At 31.3% G+C, this 22,144-nt stretch overlaps 3 protein-coding genes and 1 long non-coding RNA gene across 6 annotated transcripts; all 4 read left to right on the top strand.

The window, feature by feature from the left end:
* The first annotated feature begins 384 nt into the window (after positions 1-384).
* On the top strand, positions 385-1,361 carry LOC100780769 (uncharacterized). The gene is made up of 2 exons (XM_026123990.2): positions 385-612; positions 1,022-1,361. Exons 1-2 carry the CDS (start codon positions 540-542, stop codon positions 1,135-1,137), a joined length of 189 nt encoding a protein of 62 aa, XP_025979775.1. The 5' UTR covers positions 385-539; the 3' UTR covers positions 1,138-1,361.
* Positions 1,362-5,259: 3,898 nt separating this feature from the next.
* LOC102668946 (uncharacterized) lies at positions 5,260-6,691 on the top strand. Its single transcript, XR_001382994.3, has 4 exons — positions 5,260-5,354; positions 5,917-6,026; positions 6,101-6,133; positions 6,336-6,691. It is a non-coding gene; the product is annotated as an uncharacterized lncRNA (long non-coding RNA).
* A 5,243-nt stretch (positions 6,692-11,934) lies between these two features.
* On the top strand, positions 11,935-15,440 carry WNK2 (with no lysine kinase 2). 3 transcript variants are annotated; one of them, NM_001249059.1, is made up of 9 exons: positions 12,189-12,263; positions 12,366-12,403; positions 12,578-12,805; positions 12,944-13,164; positions 13,319-13,476; positions 13,567-14,005; positions 14,142-14,522; positions 14,637-14,977; positions 15,098-15,175. In NM_001249059.1, the coding sequence occupies exons 1-9, from the start codon at positions 12,189-12,191 to the stop codon at positions 15,173-15,175; spliced, it is 1,959 nt and encodes a 652-aa protein (NP_001235988.1). The 3 variants fall into 3 exon arrangements, with proteins under 3 accessions (XP_006588365.1, NP_001235988.1, XP_040861471.1); XM_006588302.4 differs by having other exon boundaries at positions 11,935-12,263; positions 14,142-15,440; XM_041005537.1 differs by having other exon boundaries at positions 12,651-12,805; positions 14,142-15,440.
* A 3,693-nt stretch (positions 15,441-19,133) lies between these two features.
* LOC100780398 (imidazoleglycerol-phosphate dehydratase, chloroplastic) lies at positions 19,134-22,075 on the top strand. The gene is made up of 7 exons (XM_003535602.4): positions 19,134-19,142; positions 19,634-19,738; positions 20,300-20,392; positions 21,078-21,152; positions 21,324-21,386; positions 21,624-21,735; positions 22,032-22,075. Exons 1-7 carry the CDS (start codon positions 19,134-19,136, stop codon positions 22,073-22,075), a joined length of 501 nt encoding a protein of 166 aa, XP_003535650.1.
* The last annotated feature ends 69 nt before the right edge of the window (positions 22,076-22,144 follow it).

Raw genomic sequence — 22,144 nt, 5'->3', positions numbered from 1 at the left:
TGACTTGTCAAATATATATGAGTCAGCAAGACATTTCAGTAATTTTCACTCTTACGTGGAACAGGTGGACAGTTGTGAGACAAAGCCTTGTGAGAGACTCTTAACAAAGGAGGCATGTACTTGCTTGAAATGCAAGAGGGCTACCTATATGTCAAAACATGAAACCTTCCTAATGTGTAAATGATGGAGAAAAATTTGAAAAAAAATCTTGAGGAATAAGCCATTGGGAAAGGTAAAATGGGTACCAAGCTATTTTGTGGTGATTATAGTGTGAGATGCACAGATGATTGGTGGAGTGGCTTCTTCTTGTGCAAGGGAGAAAAAAGGTTTGAAAAGGACAATGCACCAGCAACAAATGTTAATATTCATGACTGGCCTTTTATGGAATTTAAAACGTCCCAAAATATAAACAATGACCTTGCAAAATCTTCACCCTTGTCTAAGAAAAGCCTAGATGGTTCCTCTTTATCTCTCTTGCCCCTCTTGTTATCTCCTCCACTTTACTTCTTCTGCATGAGTCACACCCACTTCTTCACCAAATGGGGTGGCTGCAATCCCTTGTCTCTCCACTGAAGAAGTTCTGGCTCCGCTTGAATTCAACTCAAAAGAAGAGTATGTTCCAATTTCCATGATCATGTCCATAGCTGCATTCACATTGTTTTCTCGTGTGTGCATTCTAGTTTTAATCCTATAATGCTTGTGTCATGTTTTGTTAATTTACGTACTTTGCACAAAGATTCTATTCTTGAACCAATCAATCAAATACACCAATGTTCCCTTTCACACTTCCATTTCATCCATATATTTACCATTTCATTGTTATTTGAAATCAAGTAAATTAAAAACAATCCAATTTCATGTGTTTTCTTTCTACACTCCCATTTGAATTCTGGGAAACGTATTTTTTACACAAACATACTATACTTTTTTTTTCCATTGCCAATAAGGGCACTGCATGATTTGGTTCCTTACTTCCCACTCCAACGTGATTTTTTTTTCACAATTGTTTCCAACATTTCAGGAAGAGGGATTTACATTCTGTATGAAGATGTCAAGTCTTGCCCCTATGAAGACGTGCACGTCCTCTGGTCAATACTAGTGGAATCACATTCACCTTCTTTGCCATCCAAAAAATGAAGGCCTTGGGCACAATACAGACTTGAGCAGTGGCTACTAATAATGTACATAAAAATATATATTTATAATGCCCATACCATAGAGTGTTTTATCTTACTTTTACTTTTTTTTTTTCTTTTTTAACTTTTGTAGCACCAGAGCATATAGAGTGACACTAAGTTTTTGCTTTTGAAGCACCTTCGAAGACGTTCTTATATAATAATCCATTATTCCATTTATCTTTATTCTTGAATGTTTTTTGGTTTATGCACTAGTTATTAGCTATCTATGAAACATGTCTTTTATCATTGGGGAGACTGGGGGTAGGAAAGGAGAAAGTATAATATCTTTCGTCTTAGTAAGGTTTTTTAATTTTTATTGTTAAGCTGTCTAATTGAAGCTGTTGAGATGGTAGTTTGTTCCTTTTGTTTCCCTTGCTGAAGATGACCTGTGAAAGCACAGGCGTAAACTTAGTCAATCTAAAAATGAGTGACAGGATGTTAGGTTACAGAAAAATGGACCTTCTCGTTTAATCGTGTAACAAGCTCAATGTGAAAGTCTTTTATTTTATATACTTCTTGTTTTCTTGACAATAAATGTAAGTATATATGTAACAGTTGACACTGACATGCATTTAGTAGCAACAAAACCTCTTGGCATCTAAATAATTTCTTTAGATGCTTTTTTTAGAAGTTTTTTAGATGCTAATTGAGTTGAAATCACTTTCAACAAACCAGAGTAATCTACGGAGAAAAGGCACACACAAATTATATCTCAGGAAAAAAAAGGCGGGGAGGAAGAGTTGATGTGATATTATAATTAAGTATATGATATGACTTTTATAAGCCACAAGGGAATATATGAAGTGATGATTAAATACCTCGTGACAATTATATTGTCAAATTGAGGAGCAATATCAGAAGCATATTTCTTCTAAAAAAGATCAGAAGCATATTAAACCGAATGTAAAGTCTGTAATGTGATTAAGAGAGTCTAATTTAGTTTGTTGAATATAGTGTTTAAGAGTTGTAAAATTTATGGTATTTTACTCAATTTCTATGTATTTAAAAAAGTGGTGAAGTATTTAGTCAAAATGCAATTAGTATTTGAATACTTTGATGAAACATCTGAAGCCAACCCCCACCCCTCTTGTCTTAAAGCCCCGGAGAATAAAAGGAATAATTATAATATAGAGAATTTGTTTAGTTTTAGTGAAATGAAAACTAAATCTCATTTTTAATTGACGGCCAAAATAACTACTTTTGATGTTTTGTAGCACTATGGCAAATTGAAGCATTGTGGTATAGACCGTCCTAAAAGGCATACGTGTTACAGTAATATATATTAATTAATTAGTGGCTTCAAAAGGACTTAAAAAATTTAAATAAAATAAATGGCTTCAAAAGGTCTTTCAGTCATTCACATATCTTCATCCATATTTGGAGTTCAAATCATGTGCTTTTATTTATTTATGCAGTGTTTGCACTCGTAGGGTGTTAAAAAATATTACTCCAAGAAGAAGTACTTTGGAGAATAAATAAGCAACTCAAGTGAAAATTTAAATTGAAGGTAATTTTTAATGGAACCCACTAATTCATGGGCTGCAAAGAGGAGCATTCGGTGCTCTTTCATTCATGTGGGACTAGATTTAGAAATAATAATGTAAGTGAAAGCTTTGCAGAGTTGAATTCAGGCTGGAGCAGCAATGCTCTACGAAGTCATGAGATCTAATTAAGTTGATTCAATAATATATATAAATTATTATAATTTATAAATCTTTTATTTTTACGAATAAAAGAAGTAATGTTATGTGAATTTAACATTTCATTTCTTCATGGGAATTTAACATTATACTGTGCATTTCTTCATGAAAAGGGATTGCATTATCCGTTGGAGCAGGAGCGATGCATTTTAACATTACAGAGCAATGCATTTTATTTGTTTTTTTTCTTTGTATTTCCTTTATTTTACACATAAATATATCCAAATCAGTATGGTCTCAATTTTAATCTGCATTATTTTTTATACATTACAAATTTTAAAGTAAATTTTTATTTAATTAAGTATAGTATATATTTATTTGTTTTTTAATAATTGGCATAGAAATAAATTAAATTGAAATTAAGATAAATTATAGAATATAAAAGAGTGGGATACAATGTGAGATCCATTAAAAAAACTCTGGTAAGTTTTTAATTGGAAGAAAAATTTGATTAAATTGCTTAAAATAAGAAAGCTGATATAATATAATAGAAAATATAAAATATTATAAAAAAATCTGTTTAACAACCAAGTTGAATATTTTACTGGAGATGCTTTTTTTTTAAAAAAAATGGTAATGATTGGATATGCTCTTAGTTACTACTATGATAAACAATTAGGACACCCAAAATGTGCTTGACTAGGTTCATGTTTTTCGGCCTTGACAACAAGGTACCAGAGTTCCAGACCCAAGATATTGGTACTAAGTTAAGCCATGAACCAGGCCCCAGAAAAATTAAAAAAGAAAAAGGTTATTATCTAAATATTTTATACACTCCAGGTTAAATTAATGGGCTTCATGTACATGTTTATTTTAATAATTGTTAAAATAAATAATTAATAATTAAAAATAATGTTATATCATGATCTGAATTGTTTATTGTGCATCTAAAATATAATGTTTTTGGTACATACATCCACAATATAATTTATACATATAAATATATTTATTCATTATAAATTTTAATTATAATATAATTTGAATATTTAAAAATAATTATTTTATAAATTAAATTATATAAAATAAATATTTATCCTATCTAATTTACTTAGCAGCGTTTATTTCACGATTAAATTTTTTAGTCTCCAGAATACAAGAGGACAAAAAATAATCTCACATTTGATGTGATATAATAAACTAATTAATCTCATATGTATTTTTTACTAGGAAAAATAATAATCACAATTTTAGTCAATATTTAATCTGGAGGGCTAAAAAATATTTATTCACATGAAAATTTTCTTTGTAAGTAAAAATTCACACATACACTTTTCCTATTCACTATCACACTTTACCATTAGTGATCCATTCATTTATTTTTTTAAAATTTTTGTCATTCTCAAAATTTTTGTTCACGTACAAATTTTTATTTACCGTCAATCTTATGAATTTTACTCACAATAGTTTTTTGTTTTTACTCCAATTGTTTCTTATTCATGTATGATGTGATGTGTATATGTATACATCTATATTTTGGATCATATTATAATAAATAGTAAATGAGTAGTAGACCTAGGCAAATGGGTTTGGGCTCGTGGGCCACCTACAAAATCTGCATGATATACAGGCCATGTTTTAGAGCCTGTTTGAATTGCCGGCTTTTTAGTTTGGTCCGTTTAACTTGCGGTTTATACGGGTTTCTGTAGGTCCTGTGGTTTTTTTTCTTTCTATAATTTAATATCAAAATATAAAATAATAATAAATAAAGGATATAAATTGAGTAATAAAAAATAAAAAATATAGAACTTGAGTACTTTATATATTGTTCAATGGTTGATGAATGACGATAAAATATTTTGATTTGGTATAAAATTATAAATTAACTAAACATGATGTAAAAAATATTTTTTATGTGGCTTAAGATGCAAAATATGTTATCATTTTGGGCAAATTTTTTTTTATTAGATATTTCATAATTAGTTTTTAAAATGGGTCAAATTATATATTTTTAAATTGTTTTTGTCTAATGCGGGTTGACCTGTTAAACCCGCCAACTATTTTTATAGTGTTTGAATAGTTTACTTATGATATATTGCCTTTCTGTGCGCTGCCTAAGCAATCTAAATTATTATTATTTTTTTCCCTTTCATATGGAGCTCTTAGATCTATTGTATCAGTTATCACAGTTATAAACTTAATTCTTAAAGCCAGTTTGGTAAGAGGGGAGTCTTGCTTTCTCTAATATTGGGATTTTGTCATGGCCACAGAGAAATGTTAGTGGGGTAAAATGAAACTAGGTTATTATTTTGTCAGGAAGATGTCACGCTGGAAATGCAAAAGGAATAAAAAGAAATGGGGGCAGTGTCTTATTTTATTGGATTGAGAGACTACTAAGAAGCACTGACAAGTTGCTTCTTATGTTATTGAGCAATTACTTGCATTATGTGCAGGATATGAAGGAGTGAAGGAATTCCATTTCGAGAAGTTGCTCCATCATGGTCAGAATGTGAAATCTGGGAGGAGGCATTCATCACAAGTATGACTTTGGTTTTTCAATTTCATTTATTTAGTGTTCAAATGCTTAAGAATAGTATTATACAATAGTTCTTTTTAGAAATTTCAGTATCTATGTTGACTGAGTAGCTAATGAAGACATATGAAAGCTGTAACACTGTATAACTTCTAAAATTGCTCCTTCCTGGATCTGAATCAACGAGTGCTAATTGTTTCCAATACCTTTAAACTGGATCAGACTAGTTGTTGGACTCAAGAAATGAACACCCTGAATTTTAAATAAAGACAAAAGCCTGGTTTTTGGGCCAGGTTTGAGCACAAACACGGTTTCCCCCTAAGAAAGAGCTTCCTCTTTCAAAACACAGGGAATAACAATCTGACACCTTAATTTCCTTTTACAAGTCTACAACACAACTTATGTATCACTATAACTGTCACATCATCACCTAAAAATATAACTTCCTAATCCGAAATTAATATAAAAATAAATGCCCACTGACTTCCTAATACAAATTTATAACTGCTTAAATCAAATGTTGGCCTAGCATGTTCTAACATTCACCAGGGACTAAATGTCATTGCAGATAGCTTGAGGCTTTTACAACATGTGGATAGTATTTAGGTTCCAACAGAATGGCAATCAGCCCATTCTAAAACGTGGAAGGATGTATCATGGACAAAAAAGCAATTTCAGGTGGTATATTTCTACCGGTGCTACGATTAATTCACTTTTGTTTTTAATGATTTTGTCAACTCGAATAACTGCAGGGTGGACCTGGGATGATCACAACTGTTATCCAGGTAATTTATTCATTGCTTCTATATTAATGAAAAAGTAGTAAAAGGAAGCAAAAGATGACACTAATCTTCTATATATATTTACAAGCAAAAGAAAACTTTGATTCAAAATCAAGCTTTGCTTGTTTTTTTAAGCTTTCTTGTTTATAAATTAAATTCCACAACATTGCAATCAGAAAGTCAAAAGGTCCTTTCTTTTAACCAGGAAAAGATCATGGAGAAAGCAATTCTGGAATGGTACCCAACAAGTAACATATATGCAGGTTGAAGATCCTACTGAGTTGCTAATATGCTGGGATGAAACGGACAATAGCTTACCGTCTAGTTCTCCCTTTCTTTGGTTGGCTTATTCATTGCCATTATTTTCTTAGCCCATCAAATAGATGACAGTGTGATCTCTAGGAAGATGGTCGTTTTATTGAATCTGAAGTCTGAACAAACTTCATGAATAAGCCAGAGACCAAATAGAGAGAATTGGAACAAAACTAGAGAAATCAAGTTCTTATACTGATGTTTAGCACTATTTATTTACTCCTTCATACACCACTTTTGTGAACATTAATAGCCGCTTATTTCTGTTTATATGTAAAATGTATTATAAAAAAAATCACTTGTTTTCGTTTATTGAAAAAGAAGAGAGGAAGCAAATGAAATTAAAGCTAATCTCCCATGTAATGGATTCCCCATCACATATCATAGAGCATCATATTATAACGGAGAAGAGTGCCAGACCAAATTAAAATCGTTATTCCTTGAGTCATGCTTAGCCAAACAATCCGTGCAAGAGTTACTTCAAATTATGCTCAAGTTTTACCTCCCAGTTCTTGGATAATTTTCCTGGTGTTATTCACAATGCAAGCATTCATGTGATGGTCATTGACTCTCTGCTCCACTATGTTAATTACCATTTGAGGAATAGAATGACACAATTTTCCTTATACCATGAGTCTAAGCTAGTGCAAAACTATAACTGTCAATGGGTTAAGGTTAAGGGCTTGAACCCACCTTAACCACTGAATTTCTAGTCCCCCCCTGGGCTATTTTCAGTTCAAATTCACATTTAATAATTTTAGGGGGTTGGAGCTAGGGTTTTTGTGGGTCTGGGTCAGCTCACTGTTGGTGCTAGCCCCTCGAAATGTCATCCATCGTCCCAACCACCAAACATTGTCGCATGCACACCACCGTCACTCACATATCTGAGCACACTACACGGACCATTTTATTCAATAATTACAAATAAAATATAATAAATTTCATTAATTTTTGGGATTCTTAGTGTATAACATTTTTTATATTTTATATATCCTAACCACTTTATCGAGTTTGAAGTCATTAATGAGAACCACACATTTTTAAAATGTCATGGTGGATGGAAGCACCATTTTTGAAGTGGTGAATAGATGGCACCCTCTACGATTCAATAAATCCGCAGCCTACAGGCATTCGATAAGATTCAAGAGATACCCCTTTCCTAATAAAAATATAACCTCGCATTCTGTAAACTTCATGTCTTCTTTTGTACTTATTAGTAAAATAAAACCATGTACAGGTCATATAAAATCTAGAAATTCTGGGAATTAAGTTATTTTTGGTTTGTGTTTGTCTTCTTTTTTTTCCTCTCTCAACGTAAATGTTTTAAATGATAACTACAAAAAAAAAAAATCTGTTTTCACTTTCAATTACAAAGATGTTATCTAATTTTCACTTTCTTTTCTTTTTTCCCAAATAGAAAACAGTAAAAAGTAACAGAAACAGTTGTTTCATTATTTCTTATACAATTTTTTAAAAGTAAGAAACAAAATAAAAAAAAGAAAAGAAGTGTGATAGAAAATGAATAAAAAAATGTTTTCCTGAACAAACGATCAGTTGTTTTTTCTTTTTCCTTACAACTTTTTGAAGACACAACATAAAATAAATTTGGCCGTCAGCAGATGAACCGTGTTTCAGGAAGAAAAAAAAAACCAGTTAAAAAAATGAAAATGTCACGTGCAAAAATGAAATATGGCAACAGTATTGAATTTTGTCTTTAAGGCGATCGACAAAATCAGTTTGTGATTATATGGAAAATAAAAAATGTGAAGTGTGCTATTTGAAGAAATGGGATGTAGAAATTATGATTTTATTCGTTTAGTTTTATCTCTTGTTCTGGACATAGTGGCATCTGGAGAAACCGTATTGGATCACTCTGTAACATAAATACATATTCCAACAAGTCCAAGAGATTAGTGTGTGCATAAGAGACAAATATAACTGCTGGATTGGATGATGCCTTTATTATAATAATAATATTTTTTTCTTAAACTACACACATTTCGTTGTCTTTTGTTCTAATCTTTAGATATGTAAATCTTCTATGATAAATGAATCACCTCATACAACTGATTAACACAAGAAACTTTTTTTTTAAAAAAAAAAAGAAAAAAAGTGTTGGTTCCATAAGATCGGATTAGATAACTTTTTGTGTGGAGTATTTGGCTCATTGCGAAATTAATGAATACTAACTCTACTTGCATCTATGTTCTTATCAATAAATAAAAAAAACTGTGGGGATATATTTTATGATGAAGTCATGTTAAGAACTCATTTCTTAACATTTTACCCCATTTTTTAAGTATAACAAACAAATCTTTAGAGCTAAAACATTTACAGCACGAAGGAAAGAAGAAGAGGGAAAGTCTTGCTTAGTTGAGATGCAAACAGTAGTAAACAACTTTGAGTTATATATATATATATATAACTATTCTTGTAACTAAATTTTACTTAGAATTTACGATATTTAACTCAAAAACATATTAAGATTGTAAAAATTGTCTCCATTTTGCCTATAAGTAGATGTAAAAGAAAATTAGAATAAATATAAATAAAAAAATCATTAACATTACATTAGAAAATACTTATTTCTCTTATATTTTCTGTTTCAATTAATTAATTTACTTTTATATTTGTTTTTTTCACTTATTTATTTTAATTTAATTTTATGTTAATTTATTTTATTATTTTTTTTCCAAATCTTTTAAACTAATTTATTTACGGTTTAAAAATTATATATTTATCTATTTAAGTACAAAGTACTGCAAACTAGACACTCAAACTTTCAATTTACTTTATTATTTAGGACAATTTGATAGATTTCAAACTTTCAATTTACTTTATTATTTAGGACAATTTGATAGATTGAATTAGGTAAACTTGAATTTTCATATAGAACGAGCAAGCTTAAAAAACAAAAACGAAGCGATGCTTATTGTTAATTTGGTATAACTGCTGTATATTCTATTGTTTTCATGTATAAAGCACAATTCAACAGTTTATTTACATATATAAATTTGACTTAGAGTTTGCCAAATTTGATTTTGATAGAATCATTTTTAAATTATTGAATATAATCAAAATGTTTGTCTAAATTAATCTAAGCATATGTTTGGATCTGTGTCCTGCACCAAAAACATGCGTAAGGGACGTGAAAATGTTAAACAACTATTTCATGCTTCTGCATAAGATCCATGGTAGACGTGAAGAGAGAAGATCTTGATCCACATTTTTTATTTTTTTTCCAAACACACTATAAATCATATTTCATATTTGAACGTGTATTTTGATTAATTTTATATCTTCAGGAGAGAAAAAAAAGCGCATGATAACGTGAAGTTTAATTGACAAAATATTTTCTGGGTTTTATTGTATGATATTAAAAATGCTTTTTAAGATTTTACTTTTTTTTTTTTTTTTTGTAATCCCAACAACATACGCAAAAACAAAAGGGCACAAATGCTTGTTAGTTGTCACAAATTTAATGTTGGAAGTTCAATTATCTTAAGGCAGCATCCATCCCTTTTGCCTATTATCTGGCACCGGCCTCTACAATCTACACGATGGTCGGCCCTAAAGGCTGATGGGGGCACCAGCCACCAGGCATGTGCATAGCCTTATTGCTTGTAAGCACTTCAAATCTTTAATATTTAGGTCACTTTGGTGGGTATCGTGATGTAAGCTTATCACTGGGACTAATTTTTCATAACGTGATAACTTATTATTTAAAAGGCATATATGTAAGCTTATCAATGGGACTATTTTTTTTTTATAATATGTGACTTATATATTGTTAATAGGCTCACTTTCATGGAAAACAAGTGTCTCATAATATATTTCACAATAAATTAAGAGTATAAATGAAATTAGTATTTTTTTATATTTTAAAGCGAGTCAATTTTTTTTATTCAAATGCAAGAGTTTTATATCTTATAATTTATGGCTAAAAAAATTATTTATTTATTTATTATATGAAGGGCTTGAGGGAGTATTAAATAAACAAAATCTATGAAATTTTATACAATTTATAAACTAAATGATTCTTTCTTGCTACACTTTGTTATGAAATATAATACATTATTCAAAATATAAGTATTTTTTTACTATTAAACAATATGTCTATAAATATATAAAAATTATATAAAATTTGATATATATGACCATTAAGATCATAATACTACATAACTGAATTGTTGAAATGATAAAATTAACTTAGTGTTATTAAGTTCATTGTTTTACTAAATTTGTCATATTTTTTAAGAAACACCGCTATTTTTTGTTCAATAATCACTAACAGATGCTCTTCCATTCATATGTTTCTTTGAGGACAGCCCATAAAATTGAAACCAAATTTTACATCTTATATCAATAGATCATGTCACTGCAAGTCTGCAATTCAACAAAAATTAAATCATTCCACTGCAAAAAATATTCGACCAGAGCGCTTTATCTTAAAAAAATAATTATTAAATTTTGCTTTGGAAAATAGAAATGCACTACTTTAAAAAAAATCTTGGAAAAGAATACAAATTAAAATTGATAACTAAACTATACAAAAAAAAAAGAGGTTCAAAACCAGTTCTCACTAAATATATTAAATGTGCAAAATTTTGATATTTTTTGACTTCACATCATTTTAACATATAACAAAAAAAAAATATTGGAAAAGAATTTAGAATCCAGATTAAATTTGACAACTACTATTATATTAAAAATTACACAAAAAACCAAAAATAAAATTTGAGGCTGAAAAGCAATTCCCTATCAAAAATCCACATGCACGGTCAACTTGAAGTGTAGGCATAGCTAGAATTCAATAGCACTGGTTCCCTTTTCTTTATCAAAGGCCAGGTAACCATGGGACCACCACTGATCCACCTGACTTCTTAACCAATTATTTCTACTCTCTTCATCACCACTGGTCCTAAAAACTTTTTATTTTAAGTCCTAATTTTAAACCCAAATTATTTTGTAGTATTTCGGTCCTCCACAGTGGATAACTAAAATAAGAAAGCACCCTTAGAGAAGTAACAATTAAAGTCATGGACAAATCAGAAGAACAAGTTAATCAAATTCACTAAATTAGTAACAATAACAAACAACACCCAAATTCCCAACTAGAGAGGTTTTTATAAATTTCAATGATGAAAAAAAGTCTAACCTTCCCATAAATGCAACAGGACCTAAATTCCCCTCCCGTGCTTAGAACACCACATAAAATGTTTGTTTAATAATAAGAAGGCCTATATAAATTAAAAAACATTGGTCGGTTCATGCAGTGCAACCTGTTGCATTTAGAGAGTGATAATGGTTTTACAGCTCGTGATGAGATGTAAAAGTTAGAGGAGGCTAGAAAGAGTGTGTGTGTGTGTGTGTGTGTTTGTCAGAGAAGCGTGGTGGTAGATTAGAGGTATGACTGAGGTATCTATCACTCTCGTACCTTGTGAAAAATTTGCCTTCTTGTATAGGTTAGTTGGCACTTGGCATTTGGCAATAACTTTGTCCTTTTGATGGACCTTCCTAGGCTCTTTCTATCTCTCTCTCTATATCCACATAAAACCAAATAATTAGTTATCACTGTTTCTATATTCCTTGTATATGCATTGACAAAACTACTCACTTTTTTCTCTCTCTTTCTTTTCTCGTGTTCTTTATCTCTCTCGCTAGCTCACAGAAGAAGAAGTAAAAGGCCTTTATTTATAATTTATAAATAAAAGCAAAGGAGATAACAGATAATAAGAAACAAAGCATGAATGGTGCTGCATTTGTTGTGGCAGAGTGCTGTGAGTATGTGGAAGTCGATCCCACGGGAAGATATGGAAGAGTATATATACTTCCTCTTTTACTAACTCATCAACTTTTCTTGGTTCTTTTATATTCCAAGTTTTGTGTTCTGATTATGGATTTGGATTTTCATGTTTGACAGTATAGTGAAATTCTTGGCAAAGGAGCTTCCAAGACAGTGTATGCATCACATCCTTAATCTCTTGGTTTTCAGCACAGCCTCCTCTGAATTTTCCAAACAAAACCTCTAACTGCTTTGAGATGTTCTCCTTTTTGTTATTTAAGTGAAACAGTTAATGGGGTTTCAACAAAATGAGTTTCTTTTTATAATGAGACCATATTCATTTGTTGCAGCTATAGAGCATTTGATGAGTATGAAGGGATAGAAGTAGCATGGAATCAAGTAAAGTTTTATGACTTTTTGCAGAATCCTGAAGATCTTGAGAGGTTATACAGTGAAATTCATCTTCTCAAGACATTGAAACACAAGAACATCATGAAGTTCTATACTTCCTGGGTTGATACTACCAACAGACACATTAACTTTGTCACTGAGATGTTTACCTCTGGGACTCTAAGACAGTAAGCTCTCTCCTTAGTCCTTATTTTTTTTTTATTAGTGTGTGTGCATGTATGTATATATATATATATATTCCATTCAATGCTTCTTGTTTTTGGCTTACAATATGATTGTGCTTATTACATTCATTGTGTGAGCAGGTACAGACTTAAACACAAACGGGTGAACATCAGAGCTGTTAAGCATTGGTGCAGGCAGATTTTGGAAGGGCTTCTGTATCTGCACAGCCATGATCCTCCTGTGATCCATAGAGATCTCAAGTGTGACAACATTTTCATCAATGGCAACCAAGGGGAAGTCAAAATTGGTGATCTTGGCCTTGCTGCAATTCTCCGCAAATCTAATGCTGCTCGCTGTGTTGGTGAGTAGAACGGCATCATGAAAACCTTTTGATTATATTCCAAAAGATGAATATGAAAATGTTCCTTTTCTCTTTGATAATTACTCTCCATGTCTGCACAGTTACTAGTTTAAGACTCTTGATTTGCTTATGCTTCTTCTTTGTTTTACTCCAGGCACACCTGAGTTTATGGCTCCAGAAGTGTATGAAGAGGATTACAATGAGTTGGTTGACATATACTCTTTTGGAATGTGCATCTTAGAGATGGTCACTTTTGAATATCCTTATAGTGAATGCAACCATCCTGCTCAAATTTACAAGAAAGTTGTATCTGTAAGAACCAATTTTATTTTATTTTACCTTGATTCATTTTTCTATTTGGTTTTTATTCTTGCTCCACTTATTTGAATGAATATTTTACAGGGGAAGAAGCCCGAAGCTCTTTACAAAGTAGACAATACCGAGGTTAGGCAGTTTGTAGAGAAATGCTTAGCAACTGTGTCCCTCAGACTTTCAGCTAGGGAACTCTTGGATGACCCTTTTCTCCAAATTTATGATTATGGATTTGACTCAAAAGTTGTGCAGTATCATAGAGATTGCTATGAAGTAAACCCATTAATTAGACAACCTTTGAATGGAATTTACAGCATTAACAACAACTTAATGAGTGGGGACACTGATAATGTTGGTGGTTATGGACCTGTATCTAAATTGGATTATCATCGAGACGATTTTGAAGCAAGTGAAATTGGTCTCTTTGGTTGTGAAGAGGATGACAATTTGGCCGAAGTTGACACCACAATCAAAGGTAGAAGAGAAGATGATGGCATCTTTTTGAGACTCAGAATAGCAGATAAGGAAGGTTAGCATTTCACTTTCTTATTTTCTTCTTGAACTTTTTTAGTCTTTGATAATTTCATATTCTGTTGTTTTTCTGATACTTGCTACATAAGCAAAAAAAACCAAACTAACAATGCATTCCTCTAAAATCTAAATAGGTCGAATTAGAAACATCTACTTCCCATTTGACATTGAGACTGATACCGCACTGAGTGTTGCAAATGAAATGGTAGCTGAGCTTGATATAAATGACCAAGATGTAACAAATTTAGCAAATATGATAGACAATGAAATTGCAACATTGGTTCCAGAGTGGAAAACAGGACCCATAATAGAGGAAAAATCAGAATGTTCAAGTGCAAGTGTCTGCCTCAATTGTGCTGCAAACGGTTACTTGTTTGATTATGTATTATCAAATAATCCATGTGGCAAGAACCTTCAATTTCTTCATTGTTCTAAAACTGGATGTGCTGCAGTTCATGGCCGATTCGAAGAGATAACATACCAAGTTGAAGGGTCTAAAAATAGTGCTAGAGAAGGTGCATTAGATGCATCAAGCCAATCCAATGACATTCAATATACAGATATCTGGGCTCAGAGAGATGAACCAGAGTTATGCCATGAAGAGTTAAAAGACATACACTGTGACCAAGCTCATGAGGCATCAAACTCATCAAACATCAAGGAGGATGGAAAAACTATTAATGTGGATGAACAAAGTGATCTCAATACCAGAAAGCCTTCTTCAAACCCTGCACCAAATTGTGTTTTCTTGGACTATGAAAATGAAATTAGGCAAGAACTAAGATGGCTCAAAGCAAAGTACCAGATGCAGCTAAGGGAGCTTAGAGACCAACAACTTGGGGGTAAACCAAAATTTACTAGCATATCTCCTGACACCGATAAATTGGAGCATTTGAAAGATGGAATTCTGAGGCTATCAGATGCATCCAACTTGAAGATACAAAACAATAAACCACTATTGAAAACTATAGTTTCTGGGAAGCATTTTCATATTGAATCGGAGAAATGCAACAGTTTGGCTGATCAAATGGTTCAAAATGTTGATGAGATTCGTCGGTCTAACAGTCCTGAGCAAATGATCACAGTCAAGGATTTCTTTACAGGAGTATTGCTTCCACACTCACTTCAGAGGGCAACCTCACTTCCTGTTGATGCAGTAGATGTCTAGAATCTAGAAACCACCAAAGTTCATAATTTTCTCATCATAAGTGGGCACCAATGTATCTACATTAACTGGTTGCTAGTTTACTTAAATATAGGGAAAGAAAATCAGAGCCAGAGAGTGATTGGAGTTACTCCAACGACCCTAGATGTAATCTAGCTTGTGAGCACCCTTTTCTAGTAAGGTCACTTGACCTAGTATGAAAAATGCCATATGTAAATCATGCACAGGCTAACACAGTCACATTAATGTAAACAAAGTTTTCCCTTGAGATGCTGAATTTCAGTTCCATCTCCTAGAGGATTAGTATATATTACAGATCATATGAGATGCTTTATTAGTAAAACCTGTGAGGCTTCTCTAAAATAGAAGTTTTTATCCATTTATCTTCTCTTAACCATTCTCACTAGCCTAATGTAATGGTTAGTGATGCAACTAAGTAATATTAGAAATGGGATAAATTATTGTATGGTTCAGAAAATTGTGTTAATGGTCAATTTTTACATGACATGTAGTTTTCAATTTATGAAAATAGCTAATAAAATTTGACTACGGGGTGTATTGGATTAGGATTGGAAAGGATTTTTACATGTTATGTGAAGATTGACCAAGACCATAAACATGTGGTAGTCCAAATCATACAATAACTTTACCAGAAATGGAGGCACCATGTAACCAGATACTTGTACAATTTGGAATCTCTATTTTTAGCTCTTTCTTCCTTGGAAATGTAATAAAGTGATATGAAATATTCATAATTTCTAGTTTGAACCCTATGCATTAGCCAAATTATAGAAAGAAAATATTTGAGATATATATTGCTTAAAAAGATCGCTTGAACACTACACTTTATTCTCCATTTTGATGGATAACGCCAAAGAGGAACCGTCTGAGACCATTGTGGGGCGGTTTCGAAGAGCAAGGAAGAAATGGTCCATCATTTTGTGTGATGTTTAATGCTCTCTGCTAATATGAACACTTCAACATAACAGCGACGCCGCATGCTTTTGCTGCTGCGTATAGATATTTCAAACGTACAGATAAGATGGTGGCTCTGACAAAATATTATTGCCTTGTAAATATGCATAACCCTGGCTGGAAATTTTGTTGGCCAAACATTGAACATACCCTTTAATCTAGCAAAAGCTTTGAAGGGATTTTCGAGATTAAGATTTACTATAAACAGGATAGGTCCATTTCCATTAAAGAAGTCACTTGTGTTGAAAAAATGATGTAAAGTGCTCAAATGAGTATCTTGTGTCTATCTTTCTTCAGTTTCATTGTTTATTGGCTAATCTGCACTATGCTGCTATCAATTATGTTATGATGCTCTATACTTTTAATAGCATGTCTGGTTGTCAATTTTTTATGATATATCCTATGGTGTTAACTTTTGACGTGGCTTTGAATCTCAAAATCTCATTTAAGCGGGTGTTTGGACTCACTTGGAATAACAATTTTTTTTATTGGTAAGAATTAAATAGGATATATTTTTTTGGTGGCAAACAGTGCGTACATAATGATTTTGATGATGCAATTCTTTAATGTTTCAAAATTATTTTAAGATTGTTATAAAAAATTAGTTTAAGAAAAATTATTTAAATATAAACTACTGATTTTAAATTTATTTGTAATCATAATCAATTTAACTAGAGTTTACATATAGCAAAAATGGAAAAATATACTAATATATCAACATTTTATATATAAAAAATCAAATATAAAGGAAAGAGTATACTTTCTATTTGCTGTAAGTGTAAAAAAAAATTATATTATTAACCAATAAAAATATATACTTGATGACCTTTAAAACAATTTTTGTAAAAGTTACAAATTTATTATATATAATAATTTATAATTAAATAATAATATAAAAACCATTCACACTATTTACTCAAAAAGAGAAGTATAAAATAAAATGAACAAGGGAATGGAGAATAAAGAATAAAAAACAAATAAATTATAAAATATATGTTTAAAGAATGTAGATATTGACAGCCTTGTTGGTTATCTCTTCATTAATACATATACTAAAGATGGGGGGTTGGTGTTGCCACTTTATACTAACAACAGACTACTACATGGCATCCTAAGAAAATAAAACATGGAAAAGTGTAGGCCATACAAATGCAATGAATGTCATCATAAACACACGTAGACGGATTCCTTTATTATTTGCTTTGCTTTATTGTGGCACTTTACAAGTAAACTTTATATTATGAAACCAGAAAAGCACTGCTACAAACAGCCCTGCATCATCTCTGTTCAAAAATTAAATTATCGCCAAGCTACCATCACTATAACCCGAACTACATTCCTTTTTTTTTTTTTTTCCATTTTAGGGTAGGCGTGGAATAGGTTAAAAATTAATAATAGGAGAAGAGAAGGTTATGGTATTCCTAAGTGATGGCGTGCGAGACAAAACCAACTGTATAATTTGGGTGTGCAAAAAAAATGAATTTTGATGGATATGTTCAAATTCTGGGGGCAGAGCAGTTGTACAGTATGATAATTTCATTAGCAGATGACAGAACATGCATCAACATAGTTGAATAATTGAATTTAAAGAAGTGTCGGTTAAATCCACGTAACAATGATCACAGGCAAGGTCTATTCCTACATTATGAGTGTTCGTCTTCTTCTTGACAATTGGATAGCAAATTGGTGACTATAAGATGTAACTTGCAAGGAATAAAGGCTACCATCATCCCTTTTTACGAGCAAGACCATAAAAGAAAAAGAGATATTAATAGTAGGATTGTGTATTTTTAGCTGCACAAACGGAGATTAATTTCTTTGGTATGTAAAATCTTCAAAGTGGATATTATTTCTCTTAGTAAAGTCTTTTTCTAGGAGATTATAAAATGAAGGAGAAGATGAGAAATTGTAGATTTAAATTTTTCATTAATAAAATCTAATGATTAACATTTGTTGATAATTAAATATTAATTATATTTTTCTACATATAACTAAACATCGAACTTTCAACAACATATTAATGAAGAGATCTAATTATTGACTATATCCAACTTTGTTAATGACCGAAAATCCGAAATGTACTTATGGATGAGTAGGAATGAATTTGAATTAGATTGAATGTCTTCATCCTAAATTTCATTGTTCGAATTATTCAATATAAAATAAAAGAAAGGTAATAACAATCTAATACAATTTATTTTATTTTTTGTAATACTTTTTTATTTAAGATATGAGACTAAATCATTTTTATTATATCCCATCATACAATATTTAAAAAATGAAATTATTATTTTATTTTGCTCCATTTTAATTCATTGTATTTCACCAATTTTGGTAAAAAAAATTGTTTCCTACAAATATTTTCTTTTGAAAGTTAATGCATATTTAGTTTTACATTTGAGATCCATATTTAGAGCAAAATCATATCAAAAGTAATGTAAAAGCAATTATTAGTTTCTAACATGTTTTCAATTTTGCAAACAAAACTCAAGTGATAAAATTAAAAAAAAAAAAAAATTGAACAGCAAAATTGACAAAACAAAAAAAAATTAATGATAAAATTTGTAATTAAACATTGATTTTTACAAGTTACCTTGTATCTTGTCAGCTCAAAATTTCAATTGGAATTTAGAATAAGTTTGGAGTTGAGATTATATTGCTGACAAAATAATAATTACATTTCAAACCTACCAGATGCCAACCTTATTGTTTCACTTGGGATCACTCGAACCTGATTCTCATTATCAACGCATCCACCAAAGCATAGGTGTCGTAGGGAACTATAATATTTTTAGAGTTACCGTCACAGCAATTCACAATTATGGTATTTATCTGTAAATTTCCACTACATAAAAGATAACAACAAAACTGCAATCACAACTGTAATTTAAAAATTAGAACCTTGCCTTTAATCATTAGTTTTGTTTTCTTTTTTACCAAGTGAAATATGCATATAAAAAATACCAGTTGATTGGTCATTTCTTTCATGGGTTGGGTAAGCTAACAATTTAATTGGGCTTCTTCACTTCCTTTTCGACCCAAATTCACGCCGTTTTTTTTCTTTGGACCAAAAACACCCTTGAAGAAGATCGGCGTTGTGCTGCTGCTACACTCTGAATGTAATATAAGATTTCGATCATTGCTTATATAAATGTTGTGGGAGCCAAAACAAAATTAATTAATTAATTTAGTATCATACAGTGAATAATCCTCTGTACACTTGATGCTAGCTTAGTATAAGACATCCAAAATGAAAATGCATATTATTCCATCGAAGTTCTTGCTTTAATTGAATACTGAGCATGATAATGTGAAATGAAAGAGATGAAAGGCTAGGCGGATGTGAGATGAACTTTGAACTTGTCTAGAAAAGAATTTATCTCCTTGGAAAGATTTGCATTGTTAGAACCTGATCATAAATAAGGATGTAAAATTATTCAATTAAAATAATAGTTATGGAAACTAAACTTGGTTGTGATTTTTCAGCAACTTGCTTCACACGGGCTGTTCGATGTACGCATAAAGGCTACAGGTGACATACATATTGATGATCATCACACGAATGAAGACGTTGCCCTTGCTATTGGAACCGTATGCAAACCATTACATGAGCTGATTCTTTCTTTACTTTTTGGTTCAATATGATAAAATTGTAACTTGAAACTAAAACGTCTTCATTATCTTGCATTGAAGATTGGTGTGCAAGTTATAGCTTTATCTTTCACCTTTTACTTTATATGTCTTAGCATAGATACTGTTTTAATCATGGTTAATTCAGATTGATCACATTGTAACTAGAGTTAGCTTAGTTAGTTACAAGTTAGTTACTCTTGTAGCCAAATATATAAACTGTAATAGCCAACTTTCTTGTAAGCTAATTCTCATTCTATGCTAATCAAATTTTCCTCCATTTTCTTTTCTCTTTGGCTTCCTCTCTGCAAGTTTTCTTTTCATCCATGGCAGACATGGATTCTGTGAATATGCACTATGGCATCTAAGTAATTGCTGATAATTATAACAAATATAATGCCAATTCTAATCTTATAGAAACAGGGGTTTGTAATTACACTAGTCTTTTTCTTTTTAAAAAATAAATTTGCATTTATCTATCATTTTGTTAGAAGTAAGAGGCTTCTATTACTACCTCTTCAGGCTTTGCTGCATGCTCTTGGCGATAGGAAGGGTATTAACCGGTTTGGTAACTTCTCTGCTCCACTGGATGAAGCATTAATCCATGTTTCACTGGTAATTTGCATACTGTTTGTAGATATAATCATCAATTATTAGTTAATGTTAACATCAGGAAAGTGTGATTTGTCCTTGCTTATAAACATGGTGAATGGATAAACATGCTTCGAAAAATGGTTTGACTTTTTATATGTGTGACCTTAATATTGGTAATATGCATTAAGAAATTCAAATTACTCTTAAAGTTTGGTTACTTCTGACAAAGGGGCACCACACATATGAGCCTGTGATGAGGCTCATTCATTAATTAGCTCTAGAAGTACCGGTACACAATGCTTGAGTTGAAATTAGAAAATTCTAGTGTTCAATCTGATCACTTTTATAAGCTTATTTTTCCTCTATAAAATTGTTATATATTCAATTACTTTTGGATATCTTTCCTCCATTACTGTTCAGATTCCCAGATATCAACAGTTACTCGCAAGTTAGTTATAGTAGAGCATCACATCAATAGTTAGAATAGTTGGAGGAATAGAAGTTTTAGCTTAAATAGGAGTAGTGGCAGAAGGAAATGTCATCCAGATTTCTTAGCATTGGGTAAACAGAACAGTAGCTCATTTGTGAGATGAAATCCTTGGAGGAGAGATCTTTCTCTTTCTGTTCATTTTTTAGTCAAGCAATAAAATTTCTCTTATTTTCTCGCTACTTCCCTCATGGGTTCCTCGCACACTTACATTTTCAGGATTTGTCTGGCCGACCACATCTAAGTTATAATTTGGACATACCCACTCAGAGGGTTGGGACATATGATACTCAGGTAGTGTATGTTGTTTAATTACTTCATTAAACTTTGGAATTTTGCTATTGAGCCTCTGATGTTTCCAAATACTCTTTTTAATGTGAATCATCTATCATGCTTCTTGTTCCTTTTGTCTTTCCCTTTATTCTTATTATTACTAATGAACCCTCTGGATATCCTCATTTATAGTTGGTGGAGCATTTCTTCCAATCCCTGGTGAACACGTCTGGTATGACACTTCACATTCAGCAGGTATTAATACATAGAACTTAGGTCATAGTCAGTTATATTAAATTCGTAAATATATTCGTGCATATCATTATGAAAGAAACATACACATACTGCTGTTATAAGATGTTTTACCAGGGCTCTTAGATGTATCCCATAGCCACATAGGTTAGAAAATTGAGATATTGTTTCTATGTTCTTCATGCATGACAGATGATTGACTACATAATCCAATTTGAGGGTTATGCTTTTTTTTTCTAGTTAATGTTTTATATTCCAATTTTGAAAACTTTTAACAGAATATATATTGAAGCAACCTTCAAAGCTTTTGCTCGGGCTATTCGACAAGCAACAGGGTATGATCCACGTCACCTTTGAAATTGCCTTTTGATTTTGTTGGAAGAAGACGAGAATTAGATTTTATTCACTTTATTATTTGCTGCTAGTATTATTTGAAAACCATTTATATTTTTCTCTCCTCATTGTTTGACAACAAAGATGATATTTCTGCTCTATAAGAATCAAACCAGCTCCAGGATTTTGTCTTAAAATGATAGAATAATCAATTTTGTTTCTTTACATGCGTTGCATTCACATTTGCTATATGTCTATGAAAACTATGAATTTCCTTGAATCTGCTTGTCATGTAAAAAAACTAATACCATCCATGAATTTCTATGTGCAGTTCGAAAGGGGTTCTGTCTCGTAGCTAATATCTTCTGCCAGTGGACTGACCTCTGTAAACAATATTGTTGTACGTATATTTATTTTTAGAAATAAAA

Source organism: Glycine max, chromosome 10 (assembly GCF_000004515.6).
Source record: "Glycine max cultivar Williams 82 chromosome 10, Glycine_max_v4.0, whole genome shotgun sequence".
Classification (NCBI taxonomy): domain Eukaryota; kingdom Viridiplantae; phylum Streptophyta; class Magnoliopsida; order Fabales; family Fabaceae; genus Glycine; species Glycine max.
This window is presented reverse-complemented; position numbering and strand designations above follow the sequence as displayed.

Bases quoted from the DNA above. Each gene is read 5' to 3' on its own strand.
- LOC100780769 (XM_026123990.2), top strand. From the start codon at position 540: ATGGGGTGGCTGCAATCCCTTGTCTCTCCACTGAAGAAGTTCTGGCTC. The intron at 613-1,021 runs GTATGTTCCAAT...CCAACATTTCAG, and splicing joins GAATTCAACTCAAAAGAAGA to GAAGAGGGATTTACATTCTG.
- WNK2 (XM_006588302.4), top strand. From the start codon at position 12,189: ATGAATGGTGCTGCATTTGTTGTGGCAGAGTGCTGTGAGTATGTGGAA. The intron at 12,806-12,943 runs GTAAGCTCTCTC...TTGTGTGAGCAG, and splicing joins ACCTCTGGGACTCTAAGACA to GTACAGACTTAAACACAAAC. The intron at 14,006-14,141 runs GTTAGCATTTCA...AAATCTAAATAG, and splicing joins CAGAATAGCAGATAAGGAAG to GTCGAATTAGAAACATCTAC.
- LOC100780398 (XM_003535602.4), top strand. The intron at 21,387-21,623 runs GTATTAATACAT...TTTTTTTTCTAG, and splicing joins TGACACTTCACATTCAGCAG to TTAATGTTTTATATTCCAAT. The intron at 21,736-22,031 runs TTTGAAATTGCC...AATACCATCCAT, and splicing joins AGGGTATGATCCACGTCACC to GAATTTCTATGTGCAGTTCG.